The following is a 24,409-nucleotide window of genomic DNA, read 5'->3' on the forward strand; positions in this document are numbered from 1 at the left end:
CTCCCTTTTTTTAACAGATGATAAAACTGAGGCCCTAGTTAGGGATTTTCAGAGTTCGGTACTTCCCGGCACCCTCCGGCTGCTCCAGCTCAGCTGTCCCAGGACGCTCCTCCCTCATCCCCCCTCACCCCACCCCCGGAGCCGCAGGGGAGCACAGACCGGGAGTCCCGGTGGTGGTGGGGGACCCCCGCTGTAGGGGCCGTCCTCCGTACAGCGCCGCCCAGCCTAGTGGTCCGTCTTGTGAGCGGGGCGCCCTAGCGCACTCGCCCGGGAGCCGGTGATCGAGGGCGGAGGCCAGGAGGGAGCGACCGCTGCTGGGAGGGGTGCTGGCGCGAGCTCGCGCGCTGTGTATGGTCTATCGGAGGCAGCTGACCTTTGAGGAGGAAATCGCTGCTCTCTGCTCCTTCCTGTAGTAACAGCCTCCACCGCCGCCGCCGTCAAGAGCCGTCAGGAGCCGTCAGAAGCCCCAGCCCGGAGCGACAGCCGCGGGCGCTCCGCAGCACCAGGTGAGTGGGTCTCCGTGGCGTAGCCCGCCGCGCGTGGACAGGGGATCTAGGCTGCAGCCACGTCCCTGGGACCCAACATCCTGGAGTCCCCATGGCCTGACACGGGATAGGCATCGGTCCCAGCTTCGAATGGGATCTTCAGAGGGAGCAGGGACAAGGAACGGGTGCAGGCGGCACCCAAGGGTGGATTCACGAAGTGGACACTGACACTGTCAGGCTCCACCTGAAGCAGGCAGACTCTGGGGTGCAACCCAGGGCTCCTCTGAAGATAACGTCGACCCCTTAGTCTTCTCTCTCTGACAGCCCCAGACACGTGCCTGGGGAGACCTGCACCTCCAGTGGCCGTAGCTGCATTGGCCTAACTTTTAGGTTGGAAGAGCTTACCTTCCCAGAAACTGAGTGCGGGTCCTAGTCTGAGTGGCAAGAATTTTTGTGTTTGTCTAGTTGGGGACTGTGGGCCTCTCTATGTCTTAAGTTTCTCTTTCGGTTTGTAGACCACCCCTTTCTTTAGTTTGGGCATAGCTTCGTGGAGGGAAGGGACATGGAGGGAAGGGACAGGAAGAGAGGAGGGCAGCCTCAAGGGTTCCTTGTTGGAAGGGAAGGGTGGTCATCTCTCTTCTCCGCACAGGAAAGCGTGCCTGGGGTGAGGGAGGAGCCTGGCCTCACCTCCTTAGGTCCTTTGGTGGCACTGAAGGGCACTGGCAGGCTAGAGACTTCTGCAGAACAAATGACTTATCTTCTCCGCCAGGTGAACAGCCATGGCGGGCTGGATTCAGGCCCAGCAGCTGCAGGGAGACGCTCTGCGCCAGATGCAAGTGTTATATGGGCAACATTTCCCCATCGAGGTCCGGCACTACCTGGCCCAGTGGATCGAGAGCCAGCCGTGGTGGGTGCCCCATGCCCTGAGTCTTCACCTTCAGAATGTGTCCCTGCTATCCAGGCCAAGGGTCTCTTCTTGTGGTTTGGTGTGACTCGGGTTCTATCTGCCCTGGTGCGGAAGGGGTGGTGTCCCTGGGAAACAGGAAGAGGGAACAGAAGCTATCGGAGGGGAGACCCTTCTAGAGTTTGATGCTTATACGACTACCAGGAGCAAGTCTCATGGGACTGGTAAGCCCTGAATCACTCTTGCTGCTTTAAACCCCCCCCCTTTTTTTTTTACGTCCCAAGGGATGCTATTGACTTGGACAATCCCCAGGACCGAGGCCAGGCCACCCAGCTCCTAGAGGGCCTGGTGCAGGAGCTGCAGAAGAAGGCAGAACACCAGGTCGGGGAAGATGGCTTTTTGCTGAAGATCAAGCTGGGGCACTATGCCACGCAGCTCCAGGTGGGTGTGAATGCTTGCTTTTGGCAGGAAGGGGCCCCCTTAAGCTTTCTCTCCCAGCATCAGAACCCCTGGGATTTTTACTGGCTTGGCCACTGAGTCACCATGTGACCAAAAGCTTACTGGCAACTTTTCTTCAACTTCCCCCACCCCCTCTTTCTAAGTCAGACCTGTCAGATCCTTTAACATATTACAAAGCAAGAGGTGGGAGTGTGTGGGGAGGGGGGAGGGGAGTGTTTCCAGCCTGGTGGGGAAGCAGCCCTGTGGATATAGATCTAGCAGTAGAGATGGGGCTGGCTTGAGTCAGGTGAACCCCTCAGCAGGACAAAGGAAGCCTGGCAGTCTAGAAACGAGGGAATAAGGCAAGCAGACATTCCCCTTGGGGCTCATTTAAAATCAAGACAGTTGCTGAAGAGAATCAGAGTTGCCCTGGAGCGAGAGCTGGATGAAAGGCATTGGGAGAAAAACAAAAGGAACCTTCCCTTTCTATGGGCTGGGGGGCGGGACTTTTATGGAATCAGGAAAGGGGTGTGGGTGGCGTTCATGGTCAAGCATTAATCAGAATTCACTTGTATTTCTTAGAGAACCCCTCTTACATCCAAACAGTGGGATGGAAGGGGAATAAAATTTCATCCTAGAGAGAGGAAGAAACAGAAAGAACAGGAGAGGAAGCAAAATAGGAACCCGGGGCCAGGTGCCTAGCGGAAAGCACCTTTATGCTGACCTCACATGCCCCATGTCTGTCTGTCTCTCTGTCTCTGTTTTCTCTCTGTGTCTGTCTCTCTGTGTCTGTCTCTCTGTGTCTCTCTGTCTCTCTGTGTCTCCCTGTGTCTCTGTGTCTCTCTGTCTCTCTCTGTTTATCTCTGTCTGTCTCTCTTTCTCATTTGCCTCAGGACACATGCCTAGCCTATCTGAACATCAATTTTCCCATCCATGACTTGAGAACAGTTTGAGTTTCTGTCGTAGGATTTCCATGCTCAAGAGAGTCCATGCTGGTGGGAGGTCGGAAGCAATTTTATGTTTAGAGTATGCGTTTCTCAATCACTATAAACCCAGTAAGAAGTCCTGGGAGGGGAGGGGCAGAGAGAGTTGGAGGTGTCTGATAATCCTGGGGCTCCTGGGGGAAAAGCTGAGACTTAGGGGAGAGGAAGGAGTGCCAGCAAGGAAGCCAGGTCAGAACCAGGTGGCCATTGGTGGTTCCTGTGTCCTCTTTCAGAACACGTACGACCGCTGTCCCATGGAGCTGGTTCGCTGTATCCGTCACATTCTGTACAATGAACAGAGGCTGGTCCGAGAAGCCAACAACGTGAGTGCCTGTAGGCGTGGGCAGAGGAGCTGGGGAGGCCTTCATATGACTTCCTCTCTAGATCCCACTGTGTTTATGTAATGCGGCTAAGAGGAGAGCACAGGAGAAATAAAAGACAGGGGCAGGTGTGAGAGACGGTGTATTTTAGGCTGTGGACAGAGTGAGTGACCTCCCTGGGCCCAGTCCCTGGCTCTCTAAGCCTCTAATTCTTTTCTTTCATTTCCTTCCCTTTCTCTGCCTTTCACAAAAAAATAAAGAGTTATCTTACTTTTACCTTTTAACCTCGTGTGCAAGTGACCTTGGAAACTAGAGGCATCAGGTCCCCTAGAGCTGCAGGCCGTTGTGAGATGCCTATCTATGGGTGCTGGAAACTAAATTCGGGTCCTGTGCGAGGGCAATATACGCATTCTTCATGCTGGACTATCTCTCCAGCTTCTCAAGCATGGGTCTTTTTTTTTTTTTTTTTTTTTTTTTTCGGAGTTGGGGATTGAACCCAGGGCCCACGCTTGGTAGGCAAGCACTCTACCACTGAGCCAAATCCCCAACCCCTCCAGCTTCTCTTTCATCTTCTCCTTTCTTTGTTCTTCCTTTCCTGGATTCTGAGGATGACCCAGGGCTTCCAACCTGCTAAGCGAGTCTCTACCAGTGCCTCCCCAGGCCCCGCTGTTGTAAAATGTCTATAGCGATGGTCCTTTCGTGATAGGGTTATTATGAGGATGAAATGAATTTGTATGCATGCTGAGTATGGACAGCCACACTGCAGGACTGAAGAGAAAGCCCCCCGCATGTACACATGCACGCACACGCACACGCATACACTAAATAAGTTTTAAAATAAAATAAATACTTGAAGCAGAGCAGTCTCCGCCTAGGAGTCTCAGCAAAGACGGGACTCGGAGTGAGCTGAGTGGTAGGAAAACACAGGGCATCTGACAGGGTTGTGTCCTGAGGGGACAGAGGAGGGAAGGAGCAAGGGTGAAGGATCGCTTTCGTATCCTAAAATAACATCAGTGTACTTTGGGGCAGGAAGGTGCTGGTGTTGCCCGATGGTTGAAGACTTGCAAGTGGTTAGCACAGCAAGAGAACCAAGTGGGGAGCCCCAACGGGCACGGAGTCAAGAGCCAGGCACTGCACCCCCCCAGCCCAATTCTGCGTCCCTGAATTGTAGAGATTGCAGAGCCACTTATAAAAGCACGCAAAAGAAGTCACCTGGGTTGAGAAACTCGGTGTCTACAATATGGGGTTGAAAATTGCCCATCTCAGGAAGATCTGCTGCCAGAACGCTCCAGGCTGATCGCATAGCGAGTGCAAGGGCCCTGGGGCAGGCATAGACGAGGTTGAAGGGACAGAAGGTGCAGAAAAGCACACGTGGGATTGGGGATTTAGCTCAGTGGTAGAGCGCTTGCCTAGCAAGCGCAAGGCCCTGGGTTCGGTCCCCAGCTCCGAAAAAAATAAAAGAAAAAAAAAGAAAGAAAAGAAAAGCACACGTACCTGCTGCACACTGGCGACAGGCAGCAGACAGAGGCCACCTGCCAGGCTGGCTAAAGCCAGGCCAAGGAGTTTAGATTTTGTTTTGAGGGCGCTTAGTTTGAAAGTCCCTGAATACATGGTGGCCTCTCAACCAGACGTTGTAGGAGTGATGGAATTCAAAGAGACATCCGTGATATCTCTCTCCCTGTCACTTTATGTAAGGGGTCTCCAGGATGCCCCCTGTGACAGGTTTGCTTCTTTCTCTGTCCCTCCAGGTGTGAGGGAGGACGCAAAGGCCGTGTGTGTGCATGGGCTCTGCCCCTTACTTGTCCCCAGCACTTAGTGTAGTCAGTGGCATTGCATCAGTAGATAACTGTGGCGTTGAGGCACGCACGTCATCCTTAGGAAGATCATGGGATGCCTGCCAGGTGTCCCCTCCTGGTTTCTCTAAAGGAGATTTGATGGATTCTCCGTATTCTCTAGGGTAAACCAGACCGGACACAGACATTTCTGCCGCAGACTGTCAATTATTTGCCAAGCCCCGTGTTTAACTTCTCTGTTTCCTTTCTGCTCCAATTCTGGCATCCTCTAGCCCTCCCTTCTAACCCCAGATTTGGAGTTTGGGGTGTCTGATGTTGGTCTCCTTTCTGCTTGGCACACAGCTCCTGACATTTCTGTTGAGTCTACCCTTGTTTGGTTGTTTGCTCTTTTCATTTTGTTTGGTTTTTCAAGACAGGGTTTCTCTGCATAGCCCTGGCTGTCCCGGAACTCACAGAGATCCACCTGCCTCTGCCTCCCAAGTGCTGGATCAAAGGCGTGTGCCACCACCACCCACCCAGCTCACTCAACCTATTCTGTCCCCAGTGCAGCTCCCCTGCTGGTGTCCTGGTTGACGCCATGTCCCAGAAGCACCTTCAGATCAACCAAACGTTTGAGGAGCTGCGTCTGATCACACAGGACACGGAGAGCGAGCTGAAGAAGCTGCAGCAGACCCAAGAGTACTTCATCATCCAGTACCAGGAGAGCCTGCGGATCCAAGGTGAGGCCTGGAACAGGATCCAGGACGCTGCGAGCATCTTGCAGGTGGGAGGGAGAAACATTCTGTGATCTCCAGCGGGTGATGGTGAGAGGAGGCTCACCATCCCTTGGGCACTCTACCCAAAACCTGGTAAGAACCACCGTGGCTTCCACGGGTTCCATGGTTCCAGCACTGCCCACAGTGGTCCAGATGCTGAGTTAAGTCCTTTGCGTATACAATGCAAGGCAACCTCCCAAGGAGCCTGCAGAGGGCAGAGCTTGATGTCTTTGTTTTACAAGGGAAGTTTAAAGAGAACAAATAACTCGGCCTAGGTTGCCTGTAAGTTGCAGGACCAGATCTTCACCAGAGATAGGTCATAAAGCCCTGTTATCTTCCTAACCGAGAGTCTCCCCCTAGACTCCGGCAGACAGTGAAATGTGAGCAAACAAAAAGATATGGATCAAGTGTGCCCCAACCAGAGGGAGCTCTTGACATGGAGTCTGCTGGTTGACTAGGCTGAGAAGAACCAGTATAGCAGCTTTCCCTCTAATCGACTCTCTAAGGGGACCTGGTCCTAGAGGCCAGGTGACTGAAAGTTTTCTGCTATCTCCTAGCTCTGTAGTTTGTCACTGGCTGTTAGAGTAGCAGTGTGGGGAAAGAAACGATTGTTTCCAAAGGTAGAGGCTTAGCTCTGGAGTTCAGTACTTTCCTATGTATTGAGATATATAAGTGTATAAGCAAAAACCCAACTACATATATTTATACATACTTATCTACACAAAATATTGTATCTGTCACAGAAACTGTAAGAAAGAGTGGTTTTTATTTTGTTGAGACAAGATCTTACTATGTAGCCTGGGAAGACCTAGAACTCGCTCTGTAGACCAGACTGGATTCAAACTCACAGACATCCACCCGCCCTTGCCCTCCTGAGTATAGAGGTTCAAGCTTTGGAAGGAGTAAATCTTGTGCTCTCTCTAGGTATATTTTTCAAAGATGTAAATCTTCCTCTACAACCGGCTTTATGGTGCCCTGTACTTTTTAAGAGTCTCTGTGTGTTCATAGTGTTCACTTTGAAGTAGTTCCAATCTCTCTTGTGATTAATCCCGTCACCTGTGTTTTGTTTAGAAACACATTGTCTGATTTCCGTCTGTCTGCTATGTTTCAACGTTGCACTTTTACTAGCCCTGATACTATCTTTTTATTGAACTCTACCTAGCCTAGAGAATATGTTCCGTACCTTCTCAGAACTTAAAACTTTACCGAGACTTTGATATGGCCCAGAATACGCTCTGTCTCGGTGAAAACATTTTGTGTGCTTGAAAAGAATGGGTCTTCTATGGCTGTCACCTTAAACAACAACAGAGAAAGCAGAAATTTGGTAATGTAACCATAAAAGGAGAATTAAAAAAATTTGCTCTTTGGGGCTGGAGAGATGGCTCATTAGTTTAGAGCACTGACTGCTCTTCCAGAGGTCCTGAGTTCAGTTCCCTGCAACCACATGGTGGCTCACAACCATCTGTAATGGGATCCGATGCCCTCTTCTGGTGTGTCTGAAGACAGCTACAGTGTATTCATATACATTAAATAAATAATTTAAAAAAATACTCTAGACTTTTCCAAAGTCAAATTTAGTGAATAGAAGAGACGTGGCCTTCCCCCACCCCCTTTAGTTTTTCCACATAGGGTTTCTCTGTGTAGCCCTGGCTGTCCTTGGAGCTCGCTCTGTAGACCAGGCTGGCTTTGAACTCACAGAGATCTGCCTGTCTCTGCTTCCGAAGAGCTGGGAATAAAAGTGTGTACCACCCCCAACTCCTACCAGAGTGGCTTTCAGATAGTCATGTACCACACAACAATGCGTTGGTCATCAATGGAATGGGGCTCTTATATGTTTCATACCACATAGCCTGAGTATGTAGTAAGCCGTGACCTCTAATCTGTGAAGTTTTCTGATGTCCACACAATGACAAATCCCCTAACCATGCATTTCTCAGAATATATCCACACCCTTAAGCATGGCTGTCTTTGCAAATCTCTTTCATGGCAACCTTGATAAAAGATAGCTGTGTCTTGCTTTCAATCTGTGGTAATGTCTTGTAGCCGCTGGAAAATTCCACGGCACACTTGTTAGATATCAAGAGTGAAGCCTCTGGCTGGGGATGTGGCTCAGTTGGTAGTTTGCTCGCCCAGAGTGAAAAAGTCCTGGGTTCCGTCTGCATAAATCGAACGTGGTGACCCAGGCCTGTAATTCCAGTAATTGGGTGTTGGAGGGAGAAAGATTAGAAGTTCAAGGTCATCCTCAGCTATACAGCAGGTTCAGTCTAGCCTGGGCTAAATTAGATCCTGTTACAAAAACAGAAAGGATAGAAGACCCAGGCTTGGTGTGCTTATCTATAATCTCAGCACCGAGAAAGGGCTATCAGCAAGAGGATGAGGAGTCTAAAACTAGCCTAGGCTACACAGGGAAACCACATCCCCGACAAAACACATGGCAGGGTAAATATGAATATATATATATATATATATATATATATATATATATATAGTGTGTGTGTGTAAAATTATCAAAGAGAGGGCTGGAGAGATGGCTCAGCAGTTAAGAGCACTGACTGCTCTTCCAGAGGTTCTGAGTTCAAATCCCAGCAACCACATGGTGGCTCACAACCATCTGTAATGGGATCTGATGTCCTCTTCTGGTGTGTCTGTAGACAGCTACAGTGTAATCATATAAATAAATCTTTTTTTTTTCTTTTTTTCAGAGCTGGGGACCGAACCCAGGGCCTTGCGCTTGCTAGGCAAGTGCTCTACCACTGAGCTAAATCCCCAACCCCATAATAAGTCTTTAAAAAATTATCATGGAGAAAATCAAAATTATTTTAAAATAAGAAAATTAAAAAGCCATTATTACCCCCAATCATAAAGTTACCAGTTAAAAATCCAAGATTCATTTGCAATGATTTTTGTGTACAACATTGGTACTGTACAGTAAGAAAATTCAAACATTTTTCAACAAACTCTTTTTGCTGTGTTGGTCTATTACCCATATACTATGTAATTTGACAAGTTAAAGAAATTCAGCAAAAGACAAAACAAGTATCATGGCAAGGCAATTGAGGTCTTAGGACTTTGTGAAAAATGGTTTCCCTTCCTGAGGGAAATTTCTGAGGGTCTCGGGTGCTCACCTGGGGTCCTTTAAATGACTCTTTGAAAACCGCAGATCTTGGTCTTTCGATCTTTTAAAAATGACATTTATTTATTGTGTGTGCTTGGGTGGGCGTGCCTGTGTACATGCTTGTGACACATGAATGCCATTGCAGGCATGTGGAAGTCAGAGAACAGTTTGTAGGAGATGGCTCTCTTCTCTAATGTGAGTCCTGGCCATTGAACTTGGGACTTGGGTCTTCGTGCTTTTCAGAAAGCATCCCCCAACCAGGCTGATGACCCTTTTATTTCTAAAGAGTTTTTGTTGTGGTGGTTGTCGGGGTTCTTTGGTTTTGTTTGTTTGTTTGCTTTGGGGTTTTTTATTGTTGCTGATTTCAACTACTAAAAGAGAGGCATCGGAATATCCTCCATGACTAGTGCTTTCTGTAAGCACTTCCTGTAGGAATTTTGAAGCTGTTAACAGGTGCAGGTACAAACACTTATGATTAGTTTGCTTTTCTGATCAAGCATTCTGACAATTCTGGAATGGTTTTTTCTTTTCTTATTTATTTATTTATTTATTTATTTATTTATAGACTTTTGAGACAAGGTTATGCCATGTAGCCTAGGCTGGCTTTGAACTCATGATCCTCCAGGGGATTACAGATGTGCTTTGTCATGCCCTCTCTCTCTCTCTCTCTCTCTCTCTCTCTCTCTCTCTCTCTCTCTCTCTCTTCCTTCCTTTTTTTTTATTTTAGAGTTTATTTTATTTTATTTTGTGTGTGTGTGTGTGTGTGTGTGTGTGTGTGTGTGTGTGTGTGTGTGTGCACTCTGAAGATACAGGCAACTGTGAGCTAGGACACAGGATCTGGGAATCAAACTGGGGTCCCCTGGAAGAACAATAAAAATAGTGAGAACTTTTAAATGCTGAGTATCTGTCATATCCCTTAAAAAAACAAAAACAAAAACAAAACCAAAAAGACAGGATCTTACTGTGTAGTCTTGACAATCCTGGAACTCACTACGTAGATCAGGCTAGCCTTGAACACACAGAAATACACCTGGCTCTGCCTACCAAGTGCTGGGACTAAAGGTGGCTGCCACTCCCAGTTTATCATGGTTGTTCCTAAATTTCCTTTTGCCGCCCTCCTTTCTTCTTTTCTTCTGTGCATGTAAGTATGTGTGCATGTATGCACGTGTGCATGTGTGCATGTGAGCATGGTGTCCTTGTGCACTTCTGCATATAGAGGCCAGAGGTTGGTAGCTAGCATCTTGTCAGTTTTTCTCTATCATAATTTTGGAGCTCTCGGAGCTTCAGAGGTCTTCCGTCTCTGGCTCCCACCCTCCCCCCTCCCCCACCACTCTATGAAGCTGGGGTTTCAGAGGAGCACCTTCATGCTGGGCTTTTATGTGGGTGCCGGGATGCACGCTCAAGTCCCTATGCTTGCAGGTACACACTTCCGCCACCGAGTGATTTCACTGGCCCCTTATCCATGCTTTTAAAAAATGTATAATGTAGCAAGACTTAGTCGTAGCATGAAAAGGGTTCATAATGTAGACTTCGCCCTATTGAGTTTGGCTTTGTATTTATTCTATTTCATTTTTAAGCTCAGCTAGGCCCCAGCCTCCCTGTGTACCTGGCAATGGCCTTGAGCTGCCTCAGCCTCCCAAGTGCTGGGATTTCGGGTGTGTACTATCACCTCCTGAGAACCCGTGTTTAAGGGAGCCGTTTCCGTTGCCTGTGTGCAGCACTGGCTTTGTGTTCTGAGTGAGGTTTGTATCCATATGTAGGTGGGGTCACTTTGTCTCGTTTATCCAGCTCGATACTGTAAGCACAGAAGGTTGGAAATAGAGTTCAGTCAAAGAACCCTTGGCTGGCAGGCCTGGCGCTCTGGATTTGATCTCCAGCCCTGCAAATCAAAACACGAAGTACTGATCTGTTTGCAGAAGGGAAGACCCAGTTCCTCCGATGGAGCCAACGGTTGTCTTGGATCGTTTGGCCTCCTTCCCAGAAACCTGTGCAAATGGCCAGGAGAAATCTAAAGGGATCCTCGAAGGGGAGTCTGGGCCAGGACATTGGCAGCCCTGTGTTCAGAAGGAAGTTCTGAATCTAGTCAGTAGTCCCTCCGCCCACCACACTGCCGGAAAATGGGAACCACGTTCCCGTGAGCTTGTCCTGGTTGGCTAGCGTTGCTTTTGTCTGTCCCAGCTTGTGTGTCCCTGGGGCAAGGATCAGGTCAATGTGACATGGTTCTCGGAAGCCAGCCAGGAACTTGAATGAGCCATGCCAGTGTGCATAGTTTCTTGACTAGACCTAAGTAAGGATTCAGGGAGGCTCCAGGACCACTAAAGAGAGTGGTAAATGCCAGCATTCAGGGTCCTTTTAATGTGGCACAGGGGAGGGTTGCCAGCAGTGGAGATGGCTGGTAGCTTCAACCCTCAACTTGTTTGACGCTGAGCCAAGCTGAGAGAGCTGAGCTGCTGGGTTTGTGTTCCCTGCATCACTCTGTCCCACACGTGTCTCGTGATTTCTTCTCAAATGTGAAAAGGGTGCCGGGGTGAGGGGTGAGCATGGATCTCAGCTGGTAGAGCACTAGCGGGACATGCAGGAAGTCAGTCAATTCCCAGTACCACAGACAACTGTGCATGGTGGGCTACATCTGTGGCCCCAGCATTGGAGAATAAGTGTTCGAGATTATCCCTGGCTATACAATGAGTTTGGTGCCCTCCTCAGTTTCATGATCCCTAGGTCAACACCCACCTCTGACATAACATATACACACATATGCACACACACACAGAGACATGCTTCAGCACCTACCCCTGCATAGACACACCCATCCCCACATGCACGCATGGGTATTAGAACTACATTTCACCACCTGTTCCTGCCACCCATGGGCTTCCCAACAGCTGATGGTGAGGCCCTGTCACCCCTCACCTTGTTCCTTATGAGAATCTTGCTGATTGTGATGGTTGTTCCTGGTTGTCAACTTGACTATATGTGGAATGAACTACAGTGCAGAATCGCAGGGCTCTCCTGTGATCCAGATCTCGAGGCTGGGAGACACAAGTTTCTGACCTGGATCTTGGCCTGGAGATCTTGAGGCTGCTTTACCAGATGTAGCTTTGTTACTTGAGCAAATTAACACACCTCCTGGTACCTGGTATGCAGCTGTTGATCTAGCAAATGCCTTCTTCCCAGTACCTGTCTATAAGGACCACCAGGAACAATTTGCTTTCAGGTGGCAAGGCCAGCAGTATACCTTTACTGATACACATAGGGTATATTAACTCTCCTGCCCTGTGTCATAACTTAGAAGGGATCTCGATTGTCTGTCTCTTCGGCAAAATATCACATTGCTGCACTATATCGATGACATTATGCTGGTTGGACCAAGTGAGCAGAAAGTAGCAACCACTTTAGACTCATTGGTAACACATGTGTATATCAGAGGCTGGGACATAAATCCAACCAGAATCCAAGGACCGTCTACCTCAGTGGAATTCTTAGGAATCCAGTGGTGTGGGACATTCAGAGATATTCCTTCTAAGATGAAAGATAGGTTATTGTACCTGGCCCCTCCCACCACCAAGAAAGAAGTTGCTCAAATGCCTATGGTTTCTACTCCTGCTACAATGCCATCTGCTGCCAAGCATGCACCTGTAGTCTCATGGGGGGTTCCCTGTGATCACCTGACTGAAAAAGAGACCATAGGACCTGGTTGTTGGTTTAGCATGTCATGCTGGCACTACCCGGAAGTGGACAGCTGCAGCCTTACAACCCCTTTCCGGGACAACCCTGAAAGGTGAAGGAAAATCTTCACGGTGGGCAGAACTTTGGGCAGTACACATGGTATTACAGTCTGCTTGGAAGAAGAAATGGCCAGATGTATGACTGTTCACTGACTCATGGGCTGTAGCCTATGGATTGGCTGGATGGTCAGGGACTTGGAAAGATCCCGATTGGAACATGGTGAGGAAGACGTCTGGGGGAGAATTATGTGGATAGAACTCTCCAAATGGGCAAAGGATGTGAAGATATCGGTGTCCCATGTAAATGCTCACCAAAGGGTGACTTCAGCTGAGGAGGAGTTCAATAATCAAGTGGATAGGATGACCCATTCTGTGGATAGTCAGCCTCTTTCCTCAGCCATCCCTGCCATTGCTCAATGAGCACAGGAACAAAGTGGCCATGGTGGGTGAGATGGAGGTTATGCTTGGGCTCAACAACACGGACGTCCACTCACCAAGGCTGACCTGGCTACAGCTGCTGCTGAGTGCCAGATCTGCCAACAGCAGAGACCAACACTGAGCCCCAGCTGTGGCACCATTCCTCGAGGTGACCAGCCAGCAACCTGGTGGCAGGTCAACTACCTTCCCCTCCCTGGGCCAAACATACTCAACCCATTACACTAATGATATTCCAGGGGACTGTGCAATGCTTGTGTGCGTCTGTCCATCTGCCTCTCCCTCCTTCTCAGCTGAGCTCATGGTGGCCCACCCTGGTCAGGCACCACGCAGTCCCAGCCAGTCACACTGCTCCTGAGAAAACACTGCTGAACTCAAGGGTGACTGGATGAGGTGGAGGAGCCAGGTCCTCTGGATGGGGCTCCCACGTCACGGATGGGGCTGAAAGGGCTTGTCTCTGTCACCCCTCATTTGTAACCTTCGTCTGTCCACCAGTTAGGACCAACCTGCATAGATCCTACACGTGACAGGCACTTTACAGCACCATCAGGTTTTAGTCACCATAGTAGCCCACTGGGCTAGTGTCAGGATTCTACCCTTTTACAGATGGGGAAACTGAGACACAGGAAAGCAAGGTATTTGGCCATTTCACCCAGCTTTTTTTTTTTTTTATAAAGATTTATTTATTTTTATTTTCGGTGAATTGGTGTTTTTCCTGCATGTGTGTCTGTGTGAGGGTCTTGGAGCTCCTGGACCTGGAGTTACAGTCAGTTGTGAGCTGCCACGTGGGTGTGGGGAATTGAACCCAGGTCCTCTGCAAGAGTAGCCAGTCCTGTTAACCTTGGAGCCAACTCTCCAATCCCAGCTTTTCAAAAGCAGAGCTACTTGTGCCCATCTCTAAGCCCTATGGGAAGTTGCTGACAGTGTGGTGGGGGCAGACAAGGGCCACCTCTGCTGCTTCGCTCTGGACACTGACTCCCACTGCTCAGGGGAGAGTCAGCAGGAGGCTAGTGAGCAGTCTAGAAGCTGTCTTCTGAGGGCACGACCTTGAGCACTCACGCCTGTAGGCACCATAACTTGTTACAGATGGGAGGCCTGACTGAGAAGCTCACTCCAGAGCATCTGAGTGCAGATACTAAAAGGTTCCTGATGGACACCAGAGATGATGACTTGTCCCCTCCTCCAGCTCAGTTTGCCCAGCTGGCCCAGCTGAACCCCCAGGAGCGCATGAGCAGGGAGACAGCCCTCCAGCAGAAGCAAGTGTCCCTGGAGACCTGGCTGCAGCGAGAGGCACAGACACTGCAGCAGTACCGCGTGGTTAGTGGGCCCGGCATCCTCTGCCCTGGGAGGGAGCTCTGTCACCTGGGATTCAGGGCATCAGGTGGGGGACAGAGCCTGGGAGAACAGGTCCCCTCTCTCCTGGGGTGCACATGAGTGAAGCGGGTATGAGAGAGCCAGGCCCTGGGTTCTAGGCCAGGCCCTGAGGAATGCTCCCCGGAAGCCAGAGAGCTGCTGTGCCCTCACACAGGAGCTGGCTGAAAAGCACCAGAAGACCCTGCAGCTGCTGAGGAAGCAGCAGACCATCATCCTGGACGACGAGCTGATCCAGTGGAAGCGGCGGCAGCAGCTGGCCGGGAACGGGGGTCCCCCCGAGGGCAGCCTGGACGTGCTGCAGTCCTGGTGAGGGTGAGAGGTGGGCAGGGTGGGCAGCTCGGGCGAGGATGCCAGCTGCCTCTTCTGTCCCTGCGTTGGTGTGAGCGGCAGATTCCCACCGTCTATGACAGCTCTCACTTTGGCAGTAACTTGGCTCCTGGTGGGACTTGGCTCCTCACGCCTGTGCCACCTCCCCCAAGGGATAGTGGGGTCTTGGAATGGGCAGGGCTACTTTTGAGCTGGTTGGTGCCAAGTTGGGGCCACCCTAACAGTTCTCTGCTTTTGGAAAGAGGGACTCTGTTCTATGCCTGTGCAGGGTAGCTGTGACCAAGGCCAGCATCTTTCTAGGGGTGGGGGGCAGTGCTTTGTTGGGAAGGAGAAAGCATATCCTGCACCCTCCTCCCCTGGCCTGGGCTGGAACAGAAGCCGCTGTCCCTCTGAAGGCCCTGGGCTCCTTGCAGGTGTGAGAAGCTGGCCGAGATCATCTGGCAGAACCGGCAGCAGATCCGCAGGGCTGAGCACCTCTGCCAGCAGCTGCCCATCCCAGGCCCCGTGGAGGAGATGCTGGCCGAGGTCAACGCCACCATCACAGACATCATCTCAGCCCTGGTCACCAGGTGACTGCTGCCTCCAGGCCGTGCTCAGAGGGACATGGCAGTTCCTGGGGGGTGGGCACGTTGAGGCCCCGGAACTGTCCAAACCCAGAGCTCTGCCCTGGTCCTGCTGGGCTGCCCTTCCCCCGTCCACTGTGGCTCCAACAGCCCTGCTGCTGTGGCTCCCTGCCCCAGTGTGTGTCGGGGACACTGGGGGAAGCACCACAGCCTCCAGCTCCCCTCACACCTGTCTCCAACCCCACATCCTCTCCTGGAGGAGGCCAGGCCCCTCCTCCCCCTGTCTTCCTTCGCCCATCAGGTCCCACAGGAAGACCCTGCCTCCCAGCTGGCCCCCAGCTCTCTTCCCTGGGCCAGCGTCTGGCAACCGTCTGGTCACTTGTGTCCCCTGCAGCACGTTCATCATCGAGAAGCAGCCTCCTCAGGTCCTGAAGACCCAGACCAAGTTCGCGGCCACCGTGCGCCTGCTGGTGGGCGGGAAGCTGAACGTGCACATGAACCCTCCGCAGGTGAAGGCGACCATCATCAGCGAGCAGCAGGCCAAGTCCCTGCTCAAGAACGAGAACACCCGCAAGTGAGTGTGCTTTCCCCACCCCCGCTCCCCCGTTGGTGCTGGGTGGGGTCTGTGCGTGGGCATAGCCCAGGCTTCATCCCTTCCAGGCATTCGCGTGTTCCTGGTTCTCCGTAGTACACCCCTCTCTCTCTGCTTCCTCAGCCCTGCCTGTGTGACATCTAGTAGGGAGCCAGTACTGATAGACACTACCCCTGCCATGCGGTCCTATCACGCGTGCTGAGAGCAGTGGGTACACAACCTTGATCAGAAGAGAACTTGCCTACTTCCTAACTGGAACACTGACTGACCTTAGCCTTCTTGGTTCAGTGAACTGTCATGGCTGGCACAGCTCTCTGGCAGGCAGGTTCACGTACGTACTGTGCCTCGTGTGCCTGGTGGTGAGAACTGACGTTTAGAGACTGGAGTGGGTGCACACGCCCAGTTCTAGGGTGGCAGAGGCAGGAGGATCAAGAATTCAAAGCCGCCCTCAGCTCCACGGTCAGTTTGAAGCCCGCTTGAGCAACCAAGAGACTCTGTCCAAAAACCAAACCAAACCAAACCAAAAAACCCATGACGAGCAAACTCAGCTGGGCATGGTGGTGCCCACCTGGATGCCAGTGCTCGGGTGGCCAAGGCAGGTGAATCTCTGTGAGTTCAAGGCCAGGCTGATCTACATAGAGAGTTTTGGGCCAGCCAAGGGCTACCTAGGGAGACTGCCTTACAAAATAAACAAAGTTCCTGAAGCGTCACCTCAGGTCACGGTTGGATAGGGAGTGGCTAGTGAAGGTCAGGGAGGAGGGGACAGCTGAGTTTTCTTTCTTTCTTTCTTTTTTTAAATATTTATTTATTGTATGTATATGAGTACACTGTAGCAGACACACCAGAAGAGGGCATCAGATCCCATTACAGATGGTTGTGAGCCACCACATGGTTGCTGGGAATTGAACTCAGGACCTCTGGGAGAACAGTCAGTGCTCTTAACCACTGGGCCATCTCTTGCTTGCTTGCTTTCATGCAGACACCATGTGTTGAGCTGTAAGAGTGTAGAGAAGCATATGAGAATGGAAACGGGTCAGGACAAGCTATCTATTTGGTGCTTGAGTGAGTGAGTGGATGAATGAATGAATGAATGAACAAATGAATGAGTGAGCGAACGAATCTATAAAGGATTGGTACAGGAGGCTTGCCCATCTTTTATCTTTTTATTTTTTTTTTTTTTTTTTGGTTCTTTTTTTTCAGAGCTGGGGACCGAACCCAGGGCCTTGCGCCTTCCTAGGCAAGCGCTCTACCACTGAGCTAAATCCCCAACCCCTTTGCCCATCTTTTATGATGGTCCCATTAAAACATGTCTCCCAGGCTCAGGGATGTCAGTTAATGATTCTGTGCCTGTGTAGTGTGCACAAGGCCCTTCCCGGGGCCAGACCTTGGCACCGCACTGGCACTGAGCTCTTCTCTCTTTGCAGTGATTACAGCGGCGAGATCCTGAACAACTGCTGCGTCATGGAGTACCACCAGGCCACAGGCACCCTCAGCGCCCACTTCAGAAACATGGTGAGGACCGGTCCGCCTTGGAGGGAAGGTCCATCCAGGATTGGGGCTCGGTGGCTATTTTATCCTTGGCTTTGCAGTCACTGAAAAGAATCAAGCGTGCTGACAGACGCGGTGCAGAGTCCGTGACAGAGGAGAAGTTCACGGTGCTGTTCGAGTCTCAGTTCAGCGTTGGCAGCAACGAGCTGGTGTTCCAGGTGAAGGTGAGGTTCCAGCTGCTCCGCCCATGAGGGCCATCCAGCTCAGTTAAGGGACCTGCCGAGGTTACCGGGCTCCGGTGAGAAAGCTGCAGACTGAACTAGTGGGGATGGTGTAATCCATCTAATCTGTAATCTGTAATCCCCGGAGTTAGGAGCCAAGCAGGCAGACTACAAGTTCAGGGCAGACCTAGGCTCCGTAGTAAGTTCCTGACCAGCCTGAGCTACCAAGGAAGATCATGTCTCAAAAAGCTAAAAAGGGCTATAGAGATGACTCAGAGGTTAAGAGCACTGACTGCTCTTCCACAGCTCCTGAGTTCAATTCCCAGCAACCACATGGCGGCTCACAACCATCTATAATATGATCTGATGCTCTTCTGGCATCCAGGTGTATGTTCAGACAGAGCACTCATACATAAAAAATAAACAATTTAAAAAAAAAAAAAACTAAGCAAAAATTGTTAATACGAACACACAAACAGCCCCAGGGGCTGGAGGGCAGGAGAGAAAACAACTACAACAAAATATCGCATGCAATATAATATAATACAAAATATCACATGCAATATAATATAATACAAAATATCACATGCAATATAATATAATACAAAATATCACATGCAATATAATATAATACAAAATATCACATGCAATATAATATAATACAAAATATCACATGCAATATAATATAATACAAAATATCACATGCAATATAATATAATACAAAATATCACATGCAATATAATATAATACAAAATATCACATGCAATATAATACAAAATATCACATCACATACAATATAATACAAAATATCAAAGCCGGGCAGTGGTGGTGCGTCTTTGTTCCCAGCACTCCAGAGGCAGGTAGATCTCTGAATTTGAGGCCAACCTGCTCTACAGAGTGGGTTTCAGGACAGCCAGGGCTACCCCATCTTGAAAAACAAAGGAAAAAATTATGGAGCTCTGAGTTCTCTTGCCTCAGCCCAGTTACCCTGTAACTCCCTGTGAACCTCTTGCAGGCTCCCGATTGTTGCGTTCGGCAATCACTTGAGCAATAGGCTAAGAAGAACTATATCCCCAGGACGCTCTGATTTTGTTTTAGAACAAAATCTTGCTATATCTCCTAGACTAGCCTTCACTCCACAGCCCTGTCTCCCTCTCCCAAGCACTGGGACTACACTCATAGGCCAACAAGTCTCGCTCATGCTGTCTGGGTTTTGCTTGTGTTTAGAACTGTTGGGAAGGGCCTGTGGCTGAATGGTGGGTTTGCGATAAGGGTCAGGTGTCTTGCTTATGCACAGGGCATGCTGTGTTGAAAACCCTTAACTCTTACCCTCTGACCTCCGTAGACCCTGTCCCTCCCTGTGGTCGTCATTGTTCATGGCAGCCAGGACCACAATGCTACTGCCACCGTGCTGTGGGACAATGCCTTTGCTGAGCCGGTGAGTTCTGGGCCTGCTCCCTTGGCCCCCAGGCCTTGGAACTGTCCTCAGGTTGGTCCAACTCCTTAGGCCTCAGAGCTGAGCTGGACAGTGAGTGCCTGTCCCATTGGCTGCCATGTCCTCGTGTGTGTGTGTGTGTGTGTGTGTGTGTGTGTGTGTGTGTGTGTGTGTACATTTCAACCTCCCTCACTCTTCCCTTTCTTGTCTTTTCTTCTCCCCCTCTCAGGGCCGGGTGCCATTTGCCGTGCCTGACAAGGTGCTGTGGCCGCAGCTGTGTGAGGCGCTCAACATGAAGTTCAAGGCTGAAGTGCAGAGCAACCGGGGCTTGACCAAGGAGAACCTCGTGTTCCTGGCACAGAAACTGTTCAACAGCAGCAGCAACCACCTCGAGGACTACAACAGCATGTCCGTGTCCTGGTCCCAGTTCAACCGGGTGAGTGGCCGGCCGTCAGCTATCCGCCAGGGACCATCAGGGCCCTGACACACTGTCTTTTCTCTCGAAGTCAGGCTAGCAGCCCATCCTCTACTCCCAACCACACTCCCCATAATCGGGAGAGGTTGACACTTAAACCACAGAAATGCAAAGAGGGACCACGTTCAGCCACAGGACCCAAAGCAAGACGATAAGGGGAACCCTGAGCTGAGAACCACTCGTGAGCCTGCCATTAATATTTAGGCCTTGCCTGCTCTTCGTGTCTCAGTTTCTCCATCTGTCCATGAAAGGATGGGGCGAGAATGACCTTGATGGGTCTTTCCAGCCCAGACCACTCCTCTTAGCGTCAGTCCCCACTCACAGGGTGGCCCCGTGTGTAGCAATGTGAAGACTTGACTAGGGGCTGTCAGTTCGTGGCCTGGTGGGGGCTGAGGCTTCTGGGCTGCCGTGACTTGGGGTGTCCTTGGGCTCCCAGGAGAACTTGCCCGGCTGGAACTATACCTTCTGGCAGTGGTTCGACGGGGTGATGGAGGTGCTGAAGAAGCATCATAAGCCCCATTGGAATGATGGGTAAGGAGCAGGATCCCGGGGGAGGGGGGCTGGGAGGAGCAGGCGGGTGGAAGGCTCTGCGAATGTTGCCTGCCTACCCAGCCATGACACCAAATGGACCACACACGCAGGGCCATCTTGGGTTTCGTGAACAAGCAGCAGGCCCACGACCTGCTCATCAACAAGCCAGATGGGACCTTCCTGCTGCGTTTCAGCGACTCGGAAATCGGGGGCATCACCATTGCTTGGAAGTTTGACTCCCGTGAGTTCCCGTCTTGCCCACACTCCAACCTCATGAGCTCTGTCTTCCATTTCCTCACTCTGTTTCCATGAGCACCTCTGTCCTTAGCTGTCTCCCACTTCTGGCAGAGGCGGGAACTGAGCTCAAAGTATGGGAGGTGTGGGAAGGGAAATGACACTTCTTCACATGATTTTGGTCTCCAGGAACCTAAAACCACCGATTCCACAGAGAGTAGACACCTGGCGAGACCTTTAAGTTTTATGCCGTCCCCACCCTTCCACGAAGTTTGATGAGTAGAATGTTCCAGTTTGAGCTCCCTTGAGTGCAAAAGCAGGAAGGCTAGGGTTGTAGTGCATGCTGGGAAAGGCTCTGATTTTTTTTTTTTTTTTTAAAGCAATTCTTCCTAAAATCCCAAGTTCCTCTGGGGCGGTGAGAAGCAGCTTTTGAGACAAATTATTCTTTTTACAGCGGACCGAAACCTGTGGAATCTGAAGCCATTCACCACGCGGGATTTCTCCATTCGGTCCCTGGCGGACCGCCTGGGGGATCTGAATTACCTCATCTACGTGTTCCCAGACCGACCCAAGGACGAGGTCTTTGCCAAGTACTACACTCCTGTACTTGGTGAGTCCTGCTTCCAGGAGGGCTGGACAGGGCCATCTCCCTTATGGGCTTTGAGTCTCAGCATGGCGGATATCAGGGCTCACACCTGAGGAGAGAGAAAGTGAAACCTGCCCCCCCAACCCCCCAGCTTGCTTCTCTCCTGAGCTGAAAGCTGAGATCTCAATTCTACATTTCTACCTGAGGAGGAGGTGAAAGAGTTGAGGGAGGAGCTGGGGCATTCCCATGGTGTTACTCTTCTGCCCCTCTAACCAGCAGCTCTCACCACCTTCCGTGGCCCCCTCAACCTGCCCCAAGTTAAATTAGAAGAGAGAAATGGATGCGGTCTTCTCTTCTATGTCCCGTCCATTGGTGGGGTTTGTAGCTTGTTGATGCCATTTCCTTGGCAGGCATGCAAGTGGCTGGGAAAGAAACCAGATAGAGGATAGGATTGAAGCCAGGGATCCCAGTGGCCCCCAGGCTGGATCCATTAGCAGGGGTTTATCGGAAGTCCTTGGGAAATCACATCCCTCAGAAAGCTCCAGGGTGGTGTGGGCAGGAGGACCAGGGCACGTTGTACTCACAGCTCTTCCCCCCTCCCTCAACCCTGCCCGGCAGCAAAAGCAGTCGACGGATACGTGAAGCCACAGATCAAGCAAGTGGTCCCTGAGTAAGTGTCCGGAGCCAGCTCTGGGACTCCTCTTCTTGTTCTTCCTCCAATACTGGGAAATGTGGCTTAGCCCTTGAGAAGGAAAGATTCAACTGTCCTGGGATGGCACTCAGGACCTCATGGCCGCAGCCTGAGCCTGAAGCCCAGTGGGGACACTTGGATCAAATGCCATGAGGATGCTAGAAGCCCCTCCCCCAGTCTGTACCACTGGTCTCTCTGGACACCGAGGCTGAGTTCTGCTTCGTTTTTTGCAGGTTCGTCAACGCTTCTGCAGATGCCGGAGCCAACGCCACCTACATGGACCAGGCTCCTTCCCCAGTGGTGTGCCCTCAGGCTCACTACAACATGTACCCACCGAAGTAGGTCGTGGTTTTATGGGGGTCCACGGGGAGAAACTGGGGCTGGGCCTGGGGCTAGATTCTTGATGGACAAAGGCATCCAGAGGTCCCCTGGATTTGACTCCATCCAGACCAGGCCCAGGCTGTAGCTCTGCCCACGATGTAGGAAGGTGAAGTTAGCCAGGAACTTGTGAATTTTGGAACTAGACAGCCAGGGTACTGTTCTCATTCTGGAAAAGTCTATATGGTCCCGAGAAAATGTTCTCCAGTGCACGTGTAAACTAGAAGCAGTGGGTGTTCCCGCCACCGTGGAGGAGTGGGGATTAGGATCAAAGGGAATGGTGACGGAGAACCTTTACCTATAAGGTTGTCAGAAGGGTATAAGACAGTGCTGCTGCTGTTGGAGAGGATTCAGGGTGGGAGTGGGACGCAGAGTTTGTCCTTTCTAAGCTATAGTGGCCTAGGCCGGATGCCTGGGGTTAGGAAGGTAGCACGCTGCAGTTGGACAGCACGTGGAAATGACAAAGACTTATATTCTTTCTCCCGTTTTTGAAGTTTAAAATCATGAGCGTGTGCATGGATGTACACATGACTGAAACAGGGCATCGGACTTCCTGCAGCTGGAGGGACAGGCAATTGTGAACTGCCTGCATTTTTAAGTTTTAAAGTGTGTGTGTGTGTGTGTGTGTGTGTGTGTGTGTGTGTGTGTGTGTGTGATAACTTGTGTGAGTCAGGTCTCTCCTTCCACTCTGCGGGTTCCAGGATTGAACTCAAGTCATTGGGATTGATTTGTTGACAAGCGTTACTGAGCCATAGGATCATCGGCCTCCATATGATTATTTATGTATATGGTATATATCTATGTGTCCACGTGGCTCTGTGCATGTGTACATGCATGTGGAGGCCAGAGGTCAAAGCCAGACATACTTCTCAATTACTTTCCACCTTATTTTCTGATTCTGTCTCTCACCAAACCTGAAGCTTCTCCATTTTCCCAGGCTGGCTGACCAATGGATTCCAAAGACGCTCCCGTGTCTGCCTTCCCCATCCCCTTGTGCTGGGGTTGCAGACACACACTGCCCCGCCCCCCGGCTTTTTATGTAGGTGCTGCAGATCTTAACTCAGGTCCTCTTGGTTGTGAAGCAGTCCCTGACTAAGCCACCACCCAGCCTCCTTTGAAAGTTCTTTCTCACTAGCAATGTGTATTGTTCCAAGGGACAAGTTTCATAATGCCATTGTCATTCGGGGCCTAGGCTCCAACTCTTTTCCCTTTTTTACAAAAAGACAGAGTCTATGTAGTCTTGGCTGGCCTGGAACAAAGAAATCCACTTGTCTCTGCCTTACAAGCCTGCACTACCACACCCAGCCAACGTCTAGATTCTGAGTCTAGCTACAGGCGGCTCCATGTTCCTAATTCTCACCTGAAGGTGGTTGAAGGATTGGTGGTTAGTGGCCAGAAGCTACCACCACAGGGGCTTCATGAAGGATGTGGTAGCATACGTAAGTGAAGAACGTCCTAGGTGAGAGGCCGGCCACCTTGTCTTACAAGTGCGGGCAAGGGGAAAACACACCCTGAATTGTTGTATGAAGCAAGAGAAATGAGTGGTGGTAGATTATCTTCCCAGGTCCACCCTGGTGGGAGTTCCAGTCAGGCTGCCACGGGTCTGGTCCTCACGTGAGACCCCAGTGTTTGCGAGGAGCAGCCTGACGACTCTCTATGTGGGTTTGGAGCCATGAGACCTGCCAGTTTCCCCAACATCCCTCTCTTCGCCAGCCCCGACCCTGTCCTTGACCAAGATGGTGAATTTGACCTGGATGAGACCATGGATGTTGCCAGGCACGTGGAGGAACTTTTACGCCGGCCCATGGACAGTCTTGACCCCCGTCTCTCCCCACCTGCTGGCCTCTTCACCTCTGCCAGAAGCTCCTTGTCCTGAACGCTGGACTCCGTGCTTCTCTTGGACAAGCACCTTCAGTGTGAAGGGCCCGTGTCAGTTGTGTCCCTGTTCATACCAGTGGCTTTGCACCTTCGCAGTTCCGCCTTGCCCACAGTTCGGGGCCTGGCTAAAGCAGTGGTGGCCTTTTCACTCAGACCTCAAGGGTCCCCTGGACCTCTCCTCTAAGAGCTGAACCTGTCATTGCTGACAAACCTATTTCTCCGGTGCCCTTCACCTGTCCCGGGGCCATTGAGTGAAATGATTCTAGAAAAGGAAGGGCGGCAGGTTTATGCAACTGAAGTTGGAGTTTTACTCCTGAGCTAGAAGCTTCCTCCGGACTGGTGTGCGTGCACCTGTCCTCGCACATGTGGTAGCCTAACTGATGAACCCCTCTACAGGGAGATTGGGGCTCACCTTAGTAACCCTTTATACGTTAGTGAATATGGGCTTGGATTTTGTGACCGCTCACAATGTGCATAAGCTGTTCCCACCAATACAGGCGGCTGCCAAAGCGGACTGTGTCAGTTCTCAAACCAGCGTGGACATGGGATTCGGGTCTAATGGCCTCGTCTGCATCCCCTCTTCCCCATCCGATGTCCTCACCCTTCCATATAGAGTCATCCTTGCTTTTTGTTTTGCTTTTTTTTTTTTTGGTTCTTTTTTTCGGAGCTGGGGACCGAACCCA

General features: G+C 50.8%; 1 protein-coding gene across 1 annotated transcript; it reads left to right on the top strand.

The window, feature by feature from the left end:
* The first annotated feature begins 377 nt into the window (after positions 1–377).
* On the top strand, positions 378–24,363 carry LOC116909723 (signal transducer and activator of transcription 5A). Its single transcript, XM_032913399.1, has 19 exons — positions 378–506; positions 1,255–1,392; positions 1,674–1,830; positions 3,044–3,133; positions 5,468–5,642; positions 14,140–14,270; positions 14,482–14,633; positions 15,068–15,223; positions 15,612–15,791; positions 17,234–17,321; positions 17,399–17,521; positions 18,864–18,956; positions 19,183–19,389; positions 19,865–19,959; positions 20,070–20,200; positions 20,648–20,803; positions 21,398–21,449; positions 21,704–21,808; positions 23,562–24,363. The coding sequence occupies exons 2-19, from the start codon at positions 1,265–1,267 to the stop codon at positions 23,722–23,724; spliced, it is 2,382 nt and encodes a 793-aa protein (XP_032769290.1). The 5' UTR covers positions 378–506; positions 1,255–1,264; the 3' UTR covers positions 23,725–24,363.
* Positions 24,364–24,409: the final 46 nt, after the last annotated feature.

The sequence above is a fragment of the Rattus rattus genome, chromosome 9 (assembly GCF_011064425.1).
Source record: "Rattus rattus isolate New Zealand chromosome 9, Rrattus_CSIRO_v1, whole genome shotgun sequence".
NCBI classification, from domain to species: domain Eukaryota; kingdom Metazoa; phylum Chordata; class Mammalia; order Rodentia; family Muridae; genus Rattus; species Rattus rattus.

Excerpts from the sequence above, each read along its gene's own strand:
- LOC116909723 (XM_032913399.1), top strand. The coding sequence starts at position 1,265 with ATGGCGGGCTGGATTCAGGCCCAGCAGCTGCAGGGAGACGCTCTGCGC. Across the intron at positions 14,271-14,481 it reads CACTGCAGCAGTACCGCGTG|GAGCTGGCTGAAAAGCACCA; the intron begins GTTAGTGGGCCC and ends GCCCTCACACAG. Across the intron at positions 15,224-15,611 it reads ATCTCAGCCCTGGTCACCAG|CACGTTCATCATCGAGAAGC; the intron begins GTGACTGCTGCC and ends TGTCCCCTGCAG.